Below are 15,894 nucleotides of genomic sequence, written 5' to 3' on the forward strand. Positions count from 1 at the left end.
CATTTGCTTATTGGTGCCATAGTCCCTTATCTCTCTCTCTCAAGTTTTTTCCTTCTTTGGCTTTTCTAGCCTCTTTATTTCATGCGTGTACATTCTTGTCTTTTTCTCCTGCCTCTTCCCTCTTTACCACTCTGACAGACTGTATCAGTGAGTCCCTCTACAGTGTCGTGTCTAACTTTTTTATTCATTGCATGATTTATTTTTAGCCTGAAACAACTGCATCCTAAAAATGGAGTTCCTAATGAGACAGAGGCTGAGCAGAGCTATGTAAGGTATCTGGGGCTTGGCCTCCCAGCCTCCCTAGCCTGGCTCTTTTTCTACTCTTGCGCGTGCGTGTGTGTGTGTGTGTGTGTGTGTGTGTGGTGTGTGTGTATGTGTGTGTCTGCTCTTTGTCCTGAGCCCACGATTCCAGAGCTGGCTGGACCCAAGGAGGTGAAGAGTCACTTCTCGGCCCCAGGAAGGGCAAAGAAGAGATACAAAATCAGTCTGTCTGCTCCCTGCTTGGCTCCACAAGGCCTCTAGCAGTCTTCTGTCCTCTCTCCTGCACACAGCATATTTGGGAACGAGAAACAAAACTTTTCCCAAATGAAGAGAACTCACTTGTTTATTGTGGGGCTTTATTTGCTGTCCTCTTGCAGGGCGGAAGAGGGGCTTAATTTCCCCACATATGATGGGAAGGACCGAGTGGTAAGTCTCTCCGAAAAGAACTTCAAGCAGGTTTTAAAGAAATATGATTTGCTCTGCCTCTACTACCATGAGCCGGTGTCTTCAGATAAGGTCGCGCAAAAACAGTTTCAACTGAAGGAAATCGTGCTTGAGGTGAGTAGTCAAAGGGCATGCTGTCCACGCTGCCCCAGTGGGTATGGGTGCTGAGGGAATGCCTTTGGCCAGGGGTTGGGATGTGGGAATGAGAGTGCAGAGAATATAGACTGAAGTCTGCTTCATTTTGGCCTCATGTGAATCAGATGCTCTTGTCACAAAGCCGGGATGTGTGAACAATGAGGGGTGGGTCCAAACTCTTCGTATGAAGAGGATCAAAGGCGCTGCGCTATGACGGGTCTGATGTAAAGTCTTTCACATTATGGCCCCCTTGACTTTTCAAGGGCCCTTGTCCCAGCCAGTGTTTCCCAGATAGAATGTAGAAACTGTTGTTAAAACTGTTTGGCTTAAATGAAATCCAAGGACTACTTGTGGATTTCACTCAGCGTGCCCACTCTGCTTGCTCCCTCAAATCTCCCCATGATCCTGGAGAGACCAGAGTTACCTGACCTTGCATCTCTCCGGGGGTCAGATGGAGAATATCACTAAATGACTTTCCTCTCTCATGATTTGCTGTCAGTCAGCATTACAGAATGTAGTTATGTGTAGATCTTCTGAGCGGGATATTCATTTATATGATTTTTTTTTCTCAGAAAGTTCTTGGTGTGACTTTAGGGCAGAGCTGAAGTCAGTTCTTATTTTATCCGCATTATACGGCCTGCCTGTTTGTAACCTGGCACTGAGGCCCATTTTCTAATCATTTGTGAGTGCTCCAGAAACTATTTCTGCAGCTCCTCCTGGACAGCTTAAGATGGCTTACACTTTAAGGGTGACTGAGGGTGCCAAGAATGCTAGTGGGCACCAAGATGCCTCATCAGTCCCCATGCCTAGCCCAGGCGCAATCCTGTGAAAGGGATATTTGAGAATTACAGTGTATTATCCAGCACAATCAGAGAACTCAGGTTGATGAAATAGTTTGATTAACGGAATTATCATATAAAACCCATGTGGATTTGAGTTAAAAAAAAATAGACTGTAATAAAACCCAGCAAAACTGTCCCAAATACATCAAAAATACATCTCCAACCTTGAGTGCTGAATGTGGAAGTTCAGTTCTCTCTGTGGGTTGCAAGAAAAGAGAAAGCAGGGATAGTTATTAAGCCTTTATACTATAGAAGAGAGCAAATCGCAGGCTGGGAAAGAACAGGACATAGAACAGGGCTGGTGCTTAGCCCATGACACCAACACTTACGTTATAGCTCCATCTCAAACTGCCATACTCAGTCATTGAGAGACATGGTTATGAAAATGTAACTGAAGGCACAAGCGTTCTCCTCTACATGCTCATCACTGTCCAGTTAGCCTAGAACTCTAAAAGAGTGGCCAGCACAGGCAAGGACATTCATTTCTGATTCTAATTGTTTTTAAAGAAATCTCTTTCTATCATCCATCCATCTCTCTCTCTCTCGCTCCCCCAGGTATGTCTGTCCCCAAAAACTATGCAAAATCATGAGCAGGAACTTCTCCTGGGCTTACCATCCCTCCAGACACCTTTGATCCAAGAGAGCCCTTTTCACACGTGGGTGGGTGCCGGGCCCAGCACAGACTGATGGGGTAAATTCACCACAGGAGTTAATTTGATGGCCCTTAGGCTGCTAAAGCTGGAGTGAGGCATCATTAGGAAAAAAAGAAGACAGAACTTGAAGTCAGGATATCTGGATTTAAATTCTGACTTTGTCTCTACTAGACACATGACACAGGGCAAATTATGTAATTTCTCAGAGCCTCATTTCCTTGTCTATAAATATGGAAAAATAACAACTATCATGCAGGCTTAAGAAATCATTAAATAATAATAATGTTTGTTAAATGCTTACTAAGTTCAGGATTGTTCTAAGCACTTGGTATTAGCTTGTTTAATCCTTACAATAATTCTGTGATGTAAGTACAGTTACCAATCCCATTTTATAGATGGGGAAACTGAAGCAGAGAATCTAGATTGTTCAAGGTCACACAGCTACTGCAGGTGAAGGCTGTTGTACTTAATACCTACACCTCCCTGCTCCTGAAATCAGTGTGAAAATGCCCAAGGGGCTTCTGGGTAGCCTGTTTAAGATGATTTCAAGAGTCTTCCTTAAACAGAGTTGCTCAGCCTCTGGGCCCAGGTCTGATGACGCCAGCTGTCCCACCAGCAGAGCCCAGAGGTACATGGCCTGGAGGCACTTCTCATGCAAAGGCCCAAACTGAGGAGGAAGTCTGGGATCCATTAGTGAAGGTGGGGAAGGGGCAGACCTTTGTTGAGAGATTTGTCCGGTGCAGCATCGAGGAAGAAGACGGCTCCAGGAAGTCCATGAGTGGAAAGAGTGAATATGCCTTTAAACTTTCTTCATGGTCAAAACAACTATTTTGTCTTCTTAATCCTCTAGACCGCACACTTGCACTAAGAAAAATAGTCTTCCCACTTCCAGGGCTGTGGCTCATAGAGGGTGGGGGGAAAAAGAGGAGGCAGTTCCTAGTGTCCATCCATCAGGCAGTGTGGTCTCAGCTATGGGCAAATAGCTGCAAGGGAGGTGGCTCTTTTCCCCGTCGCAGCTTAGGAAGGTGGCTTCTGACACTTTTTATCATAACCCACTATGACCTGGTATACACAGACACACACACAGACACACACACACACCAGAAACAAAAATTTCAGAAAACAATACTTACTACTTGGGTAATTAAAAAAATATATTTTCTATTTTTATTCTGCTCTCTTCTCTTCTATTTCACTTTAAGAATTGATTCAACCTATGAAGTTGATTTCGCTCACCAGTGAGGAGTTGCCATCCCCAGGTTGAAACACCTGAAGAATTTCTAGGAATTAGAAACTCACAGCTCCTCACACTAAGGCCACCCCATTCTAAGAAACTCCAAGGACACTGTAGTCAGTCACGTGTATTCTGTCTGCATCTCTAAGGGATGTCAATGGAAAGAGCCCGAAACAGCTCCATCCACAGAGCCAGGTCATTGCCTGATGAGGGGCACCTGAAATGCCATTCAATTAGTCATGCATCTGCCACTTACTTTATGCTGGGCCCTGGGTTAGGCCCTCAAGAGGCACACAGCTGAACACAGAAGAAGACGTGCAAACAAAAAGCTACAGTGCAGGGAGGTTGCCATAACAACAGAACAACTTATAAGTTTCTCAGGGAGAGTAGAGGAAAGAGGAAGAGCCAGGACTGGTTTGTGAAATGCGTAGGAATTTATTGGCAAAATAGCAAAGATTCACCAGGTATGGTGGCTCACGCCTATAATCTCAGCACTTTGGGAGGCTGAGGTGGGCAGATCACAAGATCATGAGATCGAGACCATCCTGGACAACATGGTGAATCCCCTTCTCTGCCAATACTACAAAAATTAGCTGGGTGTGGTGGCACATGTCTGTAGTCTCAGCTACTTGAGAGGCTGAGGCAGGAGAATCTCTTGAACCTGGGAGGTGGAGGTTGCAGTGAGTGGAGATCACGCCACTGCACTCCAGCCTGAACAACAAGAGTGAAACTCGGTCTCAAAAAAAAAAAAAAAAAAAAAAAAAAAACAAATATTCTGATGGCTCTCAAGTATTTTTCCACCTGGTAGCTTTTTTCTAAAATTTGGCAAACAGAGCCTCATTTCTTTAGGGTAAGATTTTTGTCCCTATTTAGTCAAGTTCCTGTGGGAGAGGTAGGCCTTTGAGATGTTGCCGATCACTTACATCCCCTGAGTCTGAATTCTGTCGTGAGAACAGGGCTTGAGGAGGGGAAGAGGAGAAAGGGGAGAAGACAAGGTCTATAAAGCTTAGCAGGAAAAAGGCAAGTAATAGGACACCAGGAGGCGCCAGACTCAAGCTGTGCTTTCCAATCTGGCCAGAGTCCAGCTCTGGAGGGCCCAAGGGTCAGTGCACGGTCCATAGTTCTATGCAGATATTCTACACATACTTGTTCATGAGAGTCATCTAGGCTGATCTGAACTCCTCACTTGATAGCTGTAATCCTGACTTAAACAGCTGGTAATTCTGATTCTTGGTTGGGTATTCTTCATCAACAAATTAGCATATACTCGTTTAGAAATTTCAGAGTATGTGAAAAAGAATTAAAAGGCAATAAAAATAACCACATCAAAATAAGCATAGATAATGTTTTGGTAGATTTCTTTCCAGTATTTTTTTCCATACATAAATATACATTTTTTAATTGAGAATTATGCCATTTATAAAATTTCATTTCCAGCTTTTTTTACTTCCATATATTGTATTTCTATATTATTAAACAGCAATGTTAATACCAGCATAGTATTCCACTGTGTCATTATACATATTTTTAAAATAATTTTCCTATGTTTGGATCCTGACTCAACTTTTAGAGTTTTAAAAGTCTTTATCTATCTTTTCATTGTTGTTTTAATGAACATTTCTTTGATTTCTGGTTGAAGTCTTCCATAAAATTATTTTGCCATTTATATATTTTTTTCTTCCATAAATTATTTTTCTATGCCTTTTCTCATTTTTCTATTGGGATGTCAACACAAATTATACAGGGAGTTGCAATTTTGCATGCTGTCTCTTGCAGCTTCCGCCAAGATAGTAAATTTAGTCACACCACAGTGGCCAACTTCCATTAGCATTGCAGGACTCAGAAACAGAGGATATGGGCAGGAAATTCAGTTTCTCCTTGCTGCTTTGTTTCCTGCTTCCTCGTTTTCCTTGAAACTGCTGTGCAAGCTGCTGCTCCTATCATATCCTATAAATATTGCCAGAGAAAGTCCTTCAGCATCACCGTTTCCCTGAGGTTGAAGTGCTTGAGAGATGGCATGTTCTAACACGGGCTTCCAGATCAGATAGACCTGGGTTCCTTATTTGTAAGGTGGAGATGACAGTGCTGTTTTGAGGATTGAATGAGGCTGCCCAGCAAGAGCACGGCCCTGGCACACAGAAGATATTTAACAAATGCTGGCTTCTTTCAGCCCACACGCTCCATTTTGTCAGGATTCTAAACACAATGCAGCTAACCCCATGTTTACAAACTGAGGAAACCAGGGCTTGGGAGCTTGGGACTGGAACTGCATTGCCATCTCGCTTATTCACAGCCAGCTTTATTCGCTCCTCCTCTTATCGTTTATTCACTCCTCCTCTCTGGGGCTGGAGAGGAGTGTCTTGCGGGTGGTCACAGGTCTCTCTCGATGTATCCCTATTTGGCATTCTCTCTGTTCTGCAAGGCTTTGCTGAGCCTATGTCAGCTCTGTTTCAACCACCTCTTCAATGCCATTTGTTACATTAGGCCTTGCCCCATTTTCAATCGTGGTTCAGTACCACTTTGAGAGGTACTTCCAGTTTCCTTCTAATCCCTTCTACCTTACTCTTTTTCCCCATGGAGACATGGGTTGTATTTTTCCCTGTAGATGAGAAGCCTCATGAGAGCGAACTGAATTAAAGGCAGACTTGGTAATAGGGAAAGCAAAACGAAAAGCAAACTGAGTCAAGTTCACATTGGACAAGGATCAAGAAACTCCTTGTGACTCAGAAACACAACTAAATGAATGGACTTGTCACATGACAACGTGACAAGTGGAGCCCCAGCTGGCCAGGCATCAGCAATATGGCCTCCGCATTGTGAGTTCCTGAGCCCTCTACACATAGCATTACCGTTCTGCCCAGCACCCAGCCTGGGATGAGGAATCATTGACTCCTTCCTCTTCCCCTTCTGCCTTAACACAGATCTTATCCCTAACTCCAAGACCTTTATCTTTTCCTCTACACCACTTCAGTGCTAGGAGTTCAGCATTCCAACCTGAAAAAGAAGGAAAGAAAAGAAAAGGATAAAAGCTTTTTCCTGGTGAGCTTCACACTTACATAGAACCAATTTTATGGCCACTGAAATCACCTGTAGACGGAAGGGAGGAAAAAGACATGCAAGGACCTCAGAGCTCAGTTTAGGACCTCTGGGCACTTTTCATTTCATAGTCACATTTCATAGGTTGATGCTGTTAGCCACGTATATGTGTTTTGGGTGGCAGGGTGGAGAGGGGCAAATAGCAACTAAATAGACTAACCTGTAACGAATATGCATTTATTGGATTAAGGAAAGCTATGGGGGATATTTTTCAGGCAGTTAGTGAGTGTTTCAGAACATGAAAACAAGTATTATAGATCCCTGAATAGAAATATTCATTCATTTATCAAATAGTCATTGCTATTAACAGACACTCGATAATCTTTGCATGAGTAAATGAATCAGTGAATGTACAGATAAGGAACAAGCAATACTTTTCAGATTGTGAACAGTAAAACTTGGTTCATTCATTTAGAGTGAAATAGGTCCCTTGAGCAGGCAAGGAATCTGGAGTCTTGGCACAAAAATGGCCATATCTTGGAAGTTTAACCAGGTCGGCCTGCTGCTCCTGTAGTTTTTCTTTTTCTTTTTTTTTTTTTAATTGCATTTTAGGTTTTGGGGTACATGTGAAGAACATGCAAGATTGTTGCATAGGTACACACGTGGCAGCTTACTGGGTATATATCCTGTAGTTTTTCAACAGGCTGCAACTAGAGTTCAAGGTCTAAGCTCCTCAGTGTGCCCTTGGTGGGGTCCTTCTGCTCTTCCTGCTTAAGAAAGTCTCACTTGAGCTCACCAACAGAGGCTGTTGGGATGCTCTGCTGCCATCCACACACTACCTGCCCAGGGGATCTCTCCTAAATTTCAACATGAGTTTTGATGAGGACAAAGCACATCCAAACCATAGCACTTAACAAAGATGCAGATGGAATGGCCCCAGAGTCTAGGGAGATGTTCCTCTTTTATTGCTGAGAAGAACTCACTTCCTTCAGGTCTATGCTTAAATGTCACCTTATCAAAGAAGTTATCTCCCTGACCACCTATGTAAATCACACTTCCTAAGCACTCATTTTACCTCCGCCACCCTCCTCTGTGCTTTTTCTACATAGTACTTAGCTGACATATTGCATATTGTCTGACACCCCTTCTTTTAGTACATTTGTGTTGCTATAAAGGAATACCTGAAGCTAGGTAATTTATAAAGAATAAAAGGTTTATTTGGCTCACAATTCTGATGCCTGAAAAAAGCTGAAGATTGGGTGTCTGTATCTGAGTAGGACCACAGGCTACTTTCACTCGTGGCAGAAGGTGAAGAGGCAGAGATCACACGGCACCAGAGGAAGCAAAAGAGACAGAGAGAGAGAGAGAGAGAAGGTGCAAGGCTCTTTTTAACAAGCAGCTCTCAGAGGAACTAATAGAGTGAGAACTCACTCAGTCACCGCCCTATCCATGGAGGACATTAATCTATTCATAAGGGATTCACCTCCACGACCCCCAAGACCTCCCATTAGGCCCCACCTCCAACATTAGGGATCAAATTTTAACATGAGATTTGGAAGGACGGACGTCCAAACTACAGCACCCCCTATAGAATGTGACATTCACAAAGGCAAGGACTTTGTTCTATTCGTTGCTATACCCCAGCACCTAAACCAGTGCCTGACTCAGTGGGTATTCAACAGTATTTGTTGAATGAACGTTGAATGAGGAGAAGGGAAAGGAGGAGAAGGGAAAAGAATGTATTATGAACTTACCGTAAACCGTGCCAATATGGGACTTTACATATGTTATTTTATTTAATTCTTACAACGTATTCTCACATTACAGACAGAGAAGTGAGCTAGAGAGCTAAGTAAAAATTGCCCAAAATCACAAAGCTGTAAAACATTAGATCATGAAACAGGGTTTGAACCCAAACCTATTTGGTTTCAAATGACATGTTCCTTCCACTATGCCGAGGAGCAGCTGAAAGGGATTGCTTCATGTTTGTAAGCAATGTGCCAACTTATAAAGGGACAGATGTCTTTAGTTTGTACTCTGGATTTTCACTCACACTTGAGCAGCATTAAATTGTACAACCAGACTATGTGTTGAACATAAATGACTAGTGTGAGCCAATGGGCTGTTGCTTGGCACTTGGAATTTAATAAATGTTTGCTGGATGGAAGGCTGGAGAGAGAAAGAAGGAAAAGTTCAAGAATTAGAAATAAATTGCTTATGCTGAAAGTATATTTCTCCTTGATCTCTTTTGTAAATTCAGTTAAAAATTTTAAAGTATTGAGTTGAATTGTAAAGAGGTTGAATTTGCCAGATTCAGGAACCTGTTTGTTACACTTGCTTAATCCCACCAAAATATGGGTAAAATTGATTTTTTTTTTTAACCATGAGACTCTCGGCCCAAAACATACATTGGGGTGGGTAGAAACCTCCAAGCTTTATAAGGCTGACCCTTGTTCTAAACCTATTTAGCACTGGCAAATATCCCAGTGGTTGCATTTCCAAACCCCAAGAGAGGAAGGCAAAATGAAGTTGCTGGAGTTGAGTGAATTTGCAGATGGAGCCGTGTGGAAACGCTGGGCAGGGAATAGCAGCACACACAGGGTTCAGGTATTTTTTCCAACTGTTCACTGCCCAAAGATGGCAGTCTCCAAATTCACACCTGCTCCCCTCTGAAAAATTAGATGAGGTCAGGCTTATTTTGGTTTGGCTTGGAGAATGAAGCCTCACGCAGAGTCCACACTGTCTCAGGAGGTGCTCACTTTGAAACCGCAGTTCTCTGTGAAGCCCAAGTGCTGCTGAATTCAGTGTGGAGGATCGCTGGGCACATATGGGTAATACAGGTGATGCTGTGGAGCGAGATGGTAAAAGAACAGAAATGCTGGTTGTAAAAGCATGGATTGAGTTGATAATAGTTAAATGTTTCCTTCCACCTATGGAATTAATAAGGAAATAGAGGTTTCATGAACTGGAAAATACACTGTTGATTCAGAAGTTTTTAGACCATTGGGACCTCCTCTCACTACTCCCACCTCCAAAGCCCCCAGTATTGTGCAAGCCCAAATAGGACACCTATTCATCACCTTCCTGAGGTAGACTCCTCCCCCAAATATACATTTATTTATTTATTTATTTATTTATTTATTTATTTATTTGAGATAAAGTCTCACTCTGTTACCCAGGCTCCCAGGCTGGAGTGCAGTGGCATGATCTTGGCTCACTGCAACCTCTGTCTCTCGAGTTCAAGTGATTCTCCTGCCTCAGCCTCCTGAGTAGCTGCGACTACAGGCATGTGCCACCATGCCTGGCTAACTTTTGTATTTTTAGCAGATACAGAGTTTGTCATGTTGGCTGGACTGGTCTCGAACTCTTGACCTGAGGTGATCTGCCAGCCTCAGCCTCCCAAAGTGCTGGGATTACAGGCAGGAGCCACCATACCTGGCCCCAAGAGTCGCAAATTTTAAAATGGGGACATGAGATACCATGAATGTCACCACTGCAGAAATATTATAAGGGTTATTATGATATAAGGCAGTAAAATTAAAAGTAAGAAATAAAATCTGATTCCCAAATCACAAGATTTTTCTTTACTCAGCAGCCCTACTCTCTGGTAGTTTGAGTTTCACAGGTCGGTGTGGAGTATTTTCGCATAATTTTCAGCTTAGCCTTAGTGCGCATTCAAAATGACTTGCTCCCCCCAGAAAGCCAGCCCCCCTGAAGAACTGAGCCTGTTCAAAGAAGCCCCTAAGGCTTCCCTGTTTTATAAACTGGTTGTGGTAGGCCAGAATTATCCAGATAAGCTGTTTCTGTTTGGACAGCCACGCAGGAAAGGGGCCAGTGCGGCATCTTGCAATGTGATGGGCTGGGCAGGCCAGAGCCGCTTCTGTGTGCCCAGAGTGCTGGTTCCAGGAGTTCCCACCTGCTGCCCAGGTGCCCCAAGCCAGACAGGGGCCTCTTCTCACCATCTGCTGTGAGTTGGGTGGCCAGGAGAGCCAACAGGTACTCCCTCCCATGCTCACCTGCTTCTACCTACACAACACACACAATTACTCTGGCCCTGGATATCTAACTGTTAGCCTGACCACACACCTCCTATTTATGAAGGGAGTGAAGCATCCTCCAGACACAGAAGAAGAAGTGGATGCGACACACAGATGACTATTGGCAGTAGCGTCTAGCAGTGTGAGATGCGCAGGCTTTGGAGTGAGAGCCACCTGGGCTTGAGTCCCTGCACTAGCTGTGTGACTGGAGGCGGGTCACTGAGCTCCTCAAGGCTGAGTGCTTCCTTTATAAAATATAAGCCACAGTACCCTCCTCATAGGATTTTTAAGAAGACAAAACAGGTCACATGTGTGAAGCGATGGGCACATGCTTGGCGCTCACTGAAGGACTGCTCCTGAAATCGTTGTGTATGTGAAAGCGCATTGAAAATTCCCACTCTCCACCGAGTTAGTTATCCATGGTATTTGCTGTCATTAGCAGATGCTATCAAAATAAACATGAGTCAGACATTTCAGAAACTTCAGCCAAGCAGGAACAGGTTCCTCTTCTGTTTTTCAATGTGCGCTGTGGAAGCAGTAAGTCAAAGATGTCTTCATTCAATCATTATTTTACATTGATGAGGCCTCTCCATGACAGGAAGCACCCCACCCCCTTTTTAAAATGAGGTTCATCAACCTTCACTGAAGGTTAGTTTAAAAAGGGATGATCTCTCTGGCCCCAGAAAGCACTGAGTATCATGTGGAACTTTTTCCCAAGGAGAGTGAGAGGGAGGGGCTACCAGAGGAGGTCAAGACCTGGGCTTCCAGACTGCATTTTCACAGGCTCTTGGACACAGAATTCTGTTGAGAAAAACTGGAAAAGGGCATGGTCTTGCCGCATGTCAAATTCACTTTTTAAAAATTCCATTGCAAAAATATTTTTGGATAAAATAAAACAAACCTGGCCTTCAGGGACAGCCTCCCTCATTCTGTCAGTTTGGACATGGCAAAATGCTATGCAGTAAAAGATTGATTTTATGTTAGAGACTGCGGGAGAGCAATGGCTCTCTGTGTGGGCCCAAGACCAGCAGCCCCAGCAGCACCTGGGACCCAGGCAGAAATGCAAATCTTGGGTCGTATCCCAGACCTGCTGAATCAGAAACTCTGGGGTGGGCCCAGCAATCTCTTTTCACCAGCTCCCCCTCCAGGGAATGCTGATGTGCACTCAGGCTCTAAAACCACTGACTCGGTGTAGTGGGGTTTTCCCTGTAGTTAATTGGTAGGGAACTTTCACCACGTACTTGTATACATGTTACTCCTGTGAGATTGGATCTCAGTTTTTTAGATAAGGAAATTGAAGATCAGGTAAGTCGTGACTTGTCCAGAGTCTCACAGCTGGTAAGCTGCAAAGCCAGGATTTGTGCGCAGGTCCCTCTGAAGCCCTGGTATAGGAACGAAATATAATGGATGAAAGTGTGGGCTCTGGAGCCAGAGTGTCAGGGTTAAAATTCTAGCGGAGTCGCTTAAGCGCTGTGTGTCCCCAGGCAAGTTGGCTAACCACTCTGTGCCTCAATTTCCTCCTGCAAGCCTCTACCTCATGAGGGTTTTGTAGAAATTAAATAAGATAATTCTTGTAAGGCGGTTGAAGCAGCACCTGGCATATAGTAAACACTCAATAAGTGCTGTTTTTCACTGTAGCCTCTTGGAATTGTGGGGTGGGCAAAAATACATAGCATCTTCCCTTGGGTCACTTCCTTGGCATTGACCAATATGATAGTTCAAAATGCCAATAAAAACAATCAACAGCTCCCTCTCCCTGAAAGCCCTTTCAGAGGCTGCCCATTCTAAACCTAAGAGCCCCCGGTTACTCACTTGAATCCCATAAAGTAGCTGTCCTTTCACTGAGCCAGCCTCCTCCATGAGCACGTCACATGCCGACTGCCCAGCTATACATAGCTCAGGCCTACTTTGAGGGTGGCAGAAAGTGACAGGAGATTACCGGAGAGAAACGTCAGCTCTCTGGTTTCAGGGGAGGACACACAGTTGTTGAATTGCTTGTCATGTCGCCAGATGGCATGAGGGACAGTGGGTACAAACAGCCATTTGGCTCTTGGCTTACATGAAAAGAGCAGGGTTGCGGCCAGGGTGTTTTTAATGACTAGCCTGAGGGACATTCACTTGGAGCAGAGATCTGTGACATTTTCCCCCAGGCTCAACCTTTTTTTTTTTTTTCAGATTTCTGACCCTGCAGAAAGTAATCGTCACCCACTTCCCTTCAACAAGTAACCACCTCCTTTTTCTTTATGACCATCCACCTCCCCACCTTCCCTCTGACTGTGTAGTAAATTAGTCTTTCTCCTCTACAAAGACAATTCTTGGGAAATGGTACAAGTGTAACTTTCTTCCTTTCTTTCCCTGGATTAGAGCTAGTAAGTCCTATGAAGAGACTGGGTTGGGTGGGGTCTCCACGGAAGTATTGAATGTGGTGCCCTGGGAGTCCCAGGGGCAGTCCTGAAGCACAGGGTGCCCCTCTCGCTCCTGTGTCTCCTTGAATAAGTGAGCCACACCTGCTCTAACATGTCCTTGCCACCCACCCAGCGGTTTAACTCCCAGCTTTGGCTTCTGTCCCAGCTCTTCTCTAAAAGGTCACCCATGACTTCCCAGTCCTGAGATGGGGGTCCCACCCTCCTTGACTCCCTGCAACATTTGGTATGACCACCTGCTTCTTTGTGACTCTGGAGTTGTGACACCAGGATCCTTTCTCTGCCCCCAGCTCTCTCCAGGGCAGGCTTCTTGCTCTTCCCTCTGACACAGACAGCCCTTGACCCTGTGGCTTTCTCTCACACTTGCCTCCCAAAGATGTCACCTGTCCTCAAGCCCTCACCTCTCACACGGGACCTCTCCCCTGAGCCCTAGATCAGCACCTCTGGCTCTGGGCTGGACGGCCATGACCTTGAACTCTCTGGGTCTGAATCCATGCTGAGAAGCTTCCCCAGCTCTGTCATGCCCTTCTGCCATCACTGTGTCCTCCACTTCGTTTCCTCATGGGAAACAAACCATCTTGCCTCCTCCCTCTTCTCTGGTCTCTCTCCTCTCTCCAAAGCCAAGGAAGAGTTACCAGGTCTCACTGATTCTCAACTTGTAGCATCACCTGCACAAGCCACTTTTTCTCCCACTGACACTGTCTTAGTCTGAGATCAGAGACATCTCCCACATAGACTATGACATCAGCCTCCCAACTGGTGGCCTTTCCTTTCCACTCTCCTTTCTGTCTGCTCTGTGTACTCAGATCCACTCTTACCAAATTCAGTCATATTATTCTCTTACTCAGACAACCCCCAAATCTGGAAGCTCTGGACTAGAGCTTCCGGTCCTAGTAGTCAAGTCCTTACACATTTTTTCTAACACGATTTTAACACAGGATTTCTTTCAGCTCCCCAAATAAGCCACTGCTCAGGTAGGTCAGCCTGTTCTCCTGCACACCCCTGCACATTCCCACCTGCAAGCCTTTGCTTACACCATTTCCTCCTCTTGGGATGCCCTTGCAGCGCCCCCCCCCCCCGCCCCGCCTACCCAACACTCCTCTTCCAAGGTCTAGCTGGCCTCCCCTTTTCTAAGCAGCCTCCCTCTTCATTCATTCATTTACTGAAGAAACTACTGTTTGTTTTCTTTTTAGATTTCCTCGGTTCAGGTACTTTGCTAGGTGCTAGAGATAGCATGGGAGAAAAACAGACATGGACGTGGAGCTTACAGGCTACAACATGGACAACTGCTAGACAAAGAATCATATAAATTCATGTGCACTTGCAACTGTGAAATGGTTGCAAAGGAAAAGCACAGGGTGCTACGATAAGGGTTAAAAGGGAAAAATTAAGATTGGGAGTCAGGGAATGCCTTTTAAGGAAATGACATTTAAATGTAGACTTCAAAAAAAGTAGAAACCAGCAAACAGTTGGGGAAAGGGAATTCTATTTGGAGTGAAGGGTGTGTGTAAAAGCAGAGTATGTGTTGGTGCCTTTGTGTGAATTAGAACAAGGCGTCCCTGCAAGCAGCTGAAGTTTCCACTGGCCTTGTGTTTGAGAGCACAGCTGAAGGAGGTGTTCCTGTGCAGAGACCTGAGCCAGGAACAGGTTTGATGTTTTGAGGAGCCGAAGACAATTGTATTAAGTAAGAAATAGAGTGACCCCAAATGAGGCTTGAAAGACAGGTAGGACAAAGAGTGCAGGACACCGTTGGCCATGTTAGGGATTTAGATTCATCCTGAGTGCATGGAAATTTAATCCACAGTGCTTATCACAGCCCACTAGGCTCTGCAGGATTTGACCTCCCAGCCCACGAACTCTCTAAGTCTCCATAGCTCTTGTTTTTCTGTCCTTCTCCTATAACACCTAGAGCTTTTTTTTTAATGCTTTTCCTCCATCATTAAATCACAAGGTCCTTGAAGCTGACATGTGTCTTACACGTTTTTGTTAACACAGTAGGTTCTCAATTAGTGATCGTTCTCTTTCCATTGCAATACTTTACACTATGGTATTTTTGAATTGGCACAAGATCCAGAACCCTAGCCAACTCTCATAAAAGTAAGAAGAACATCTAATGTTTACTAAGCACTTACTGCATGCCAAGAACTGTGCCAAGCACTTTACATGCATTATTTCAGTTAATCATCAAAACAGCCCCATCAAATAGATGTTGGTATTGTCCACCTTTTACATTGGAGTCACAGCACAGGCTTTTGGACAAGTCAAAAATTCCATGAAATAGATACTGATATTGTCCGTCTTTTACACTGGAGTCACAGCACAGGATTGTAGACAAGTCAAAAATCCAGGTCTCTGATTCCAAGCCCTGAGCTCTTAACAACTGGGACATAGTATCCATGAGTCATTTATTCATTTGAAGATGAGATCTACTTGAACCCCTCTTTCATCACAGAAGTAACAGTGATGCAATAAATACCTACGGGATACAATATTTTAACAAGAGTAAGGCTATACTCTAAACACCCACTTCTTTCCTATTGAATTATGCATATTATTTACATAGAACTTTTTAGTCTGGGCATGGTGGCTCATGCCTGTGATCCCAACATTTTGGGAGGCCAAAATGGGAGGATCACTTGAGCCCAGGAGCTCAAGACCAGCCCTGGCAACAAAGGAAGACCCTGTCTCGATGAAAATCAGAAAATTAGCAGTGATGCAGGCCTGTAGTCTCAGCTACTCAGGGGCTGAGGTGGGAGGATTGCTTGAACCTGGGAGGTCAAGGCTTCAGTGAGCTGTGATTGCACCACTGCACTCCAGCCTGGACAAAGG

General features: G+C 44.5%; 1 protein-coding gene across 1 annotated transcript in view; it reads left to right on the top strand.

The window, feature by feature from the left end:
- The first annotated feature begins 329 nt into the window (after positions 1-329).
- The window catches only part of CASQ2 (calsequestrin 2), a 72,113-nt gene continuing 56,548 nt past the window's right edge, over positions 330-15,894 (top strand). Inside the window, exon 1 of the mRNA XM_012458880.3 lies at positions 330-819. Coding sequence (XP_012314303.1) covers positions 586-819 — 234 coding nt within the window. The 5' untranslated portion in view covers positions 330-585. The remainder of the gene's footprint in view (positions 820-15,894) is intronic.

The sequence above is a fragment of the Aotus nancymaae genome, unplaced genomic scaffold, assembly GCF_030222135.1.
Source record: "Aotus nancymaae isolate 86718 unplaced genomic scaffold, 86718_ANA_hifiasm-v0.15.2.pri h1tg000007l, whole genome shotgun sequence".
In the NCBI taxonomy this organism is placed as follows: Eukaryota; Metazoa; Chordata; class Mammalia; order Primates; family Aotidae; genus Aotus; species Aotus nancymaae.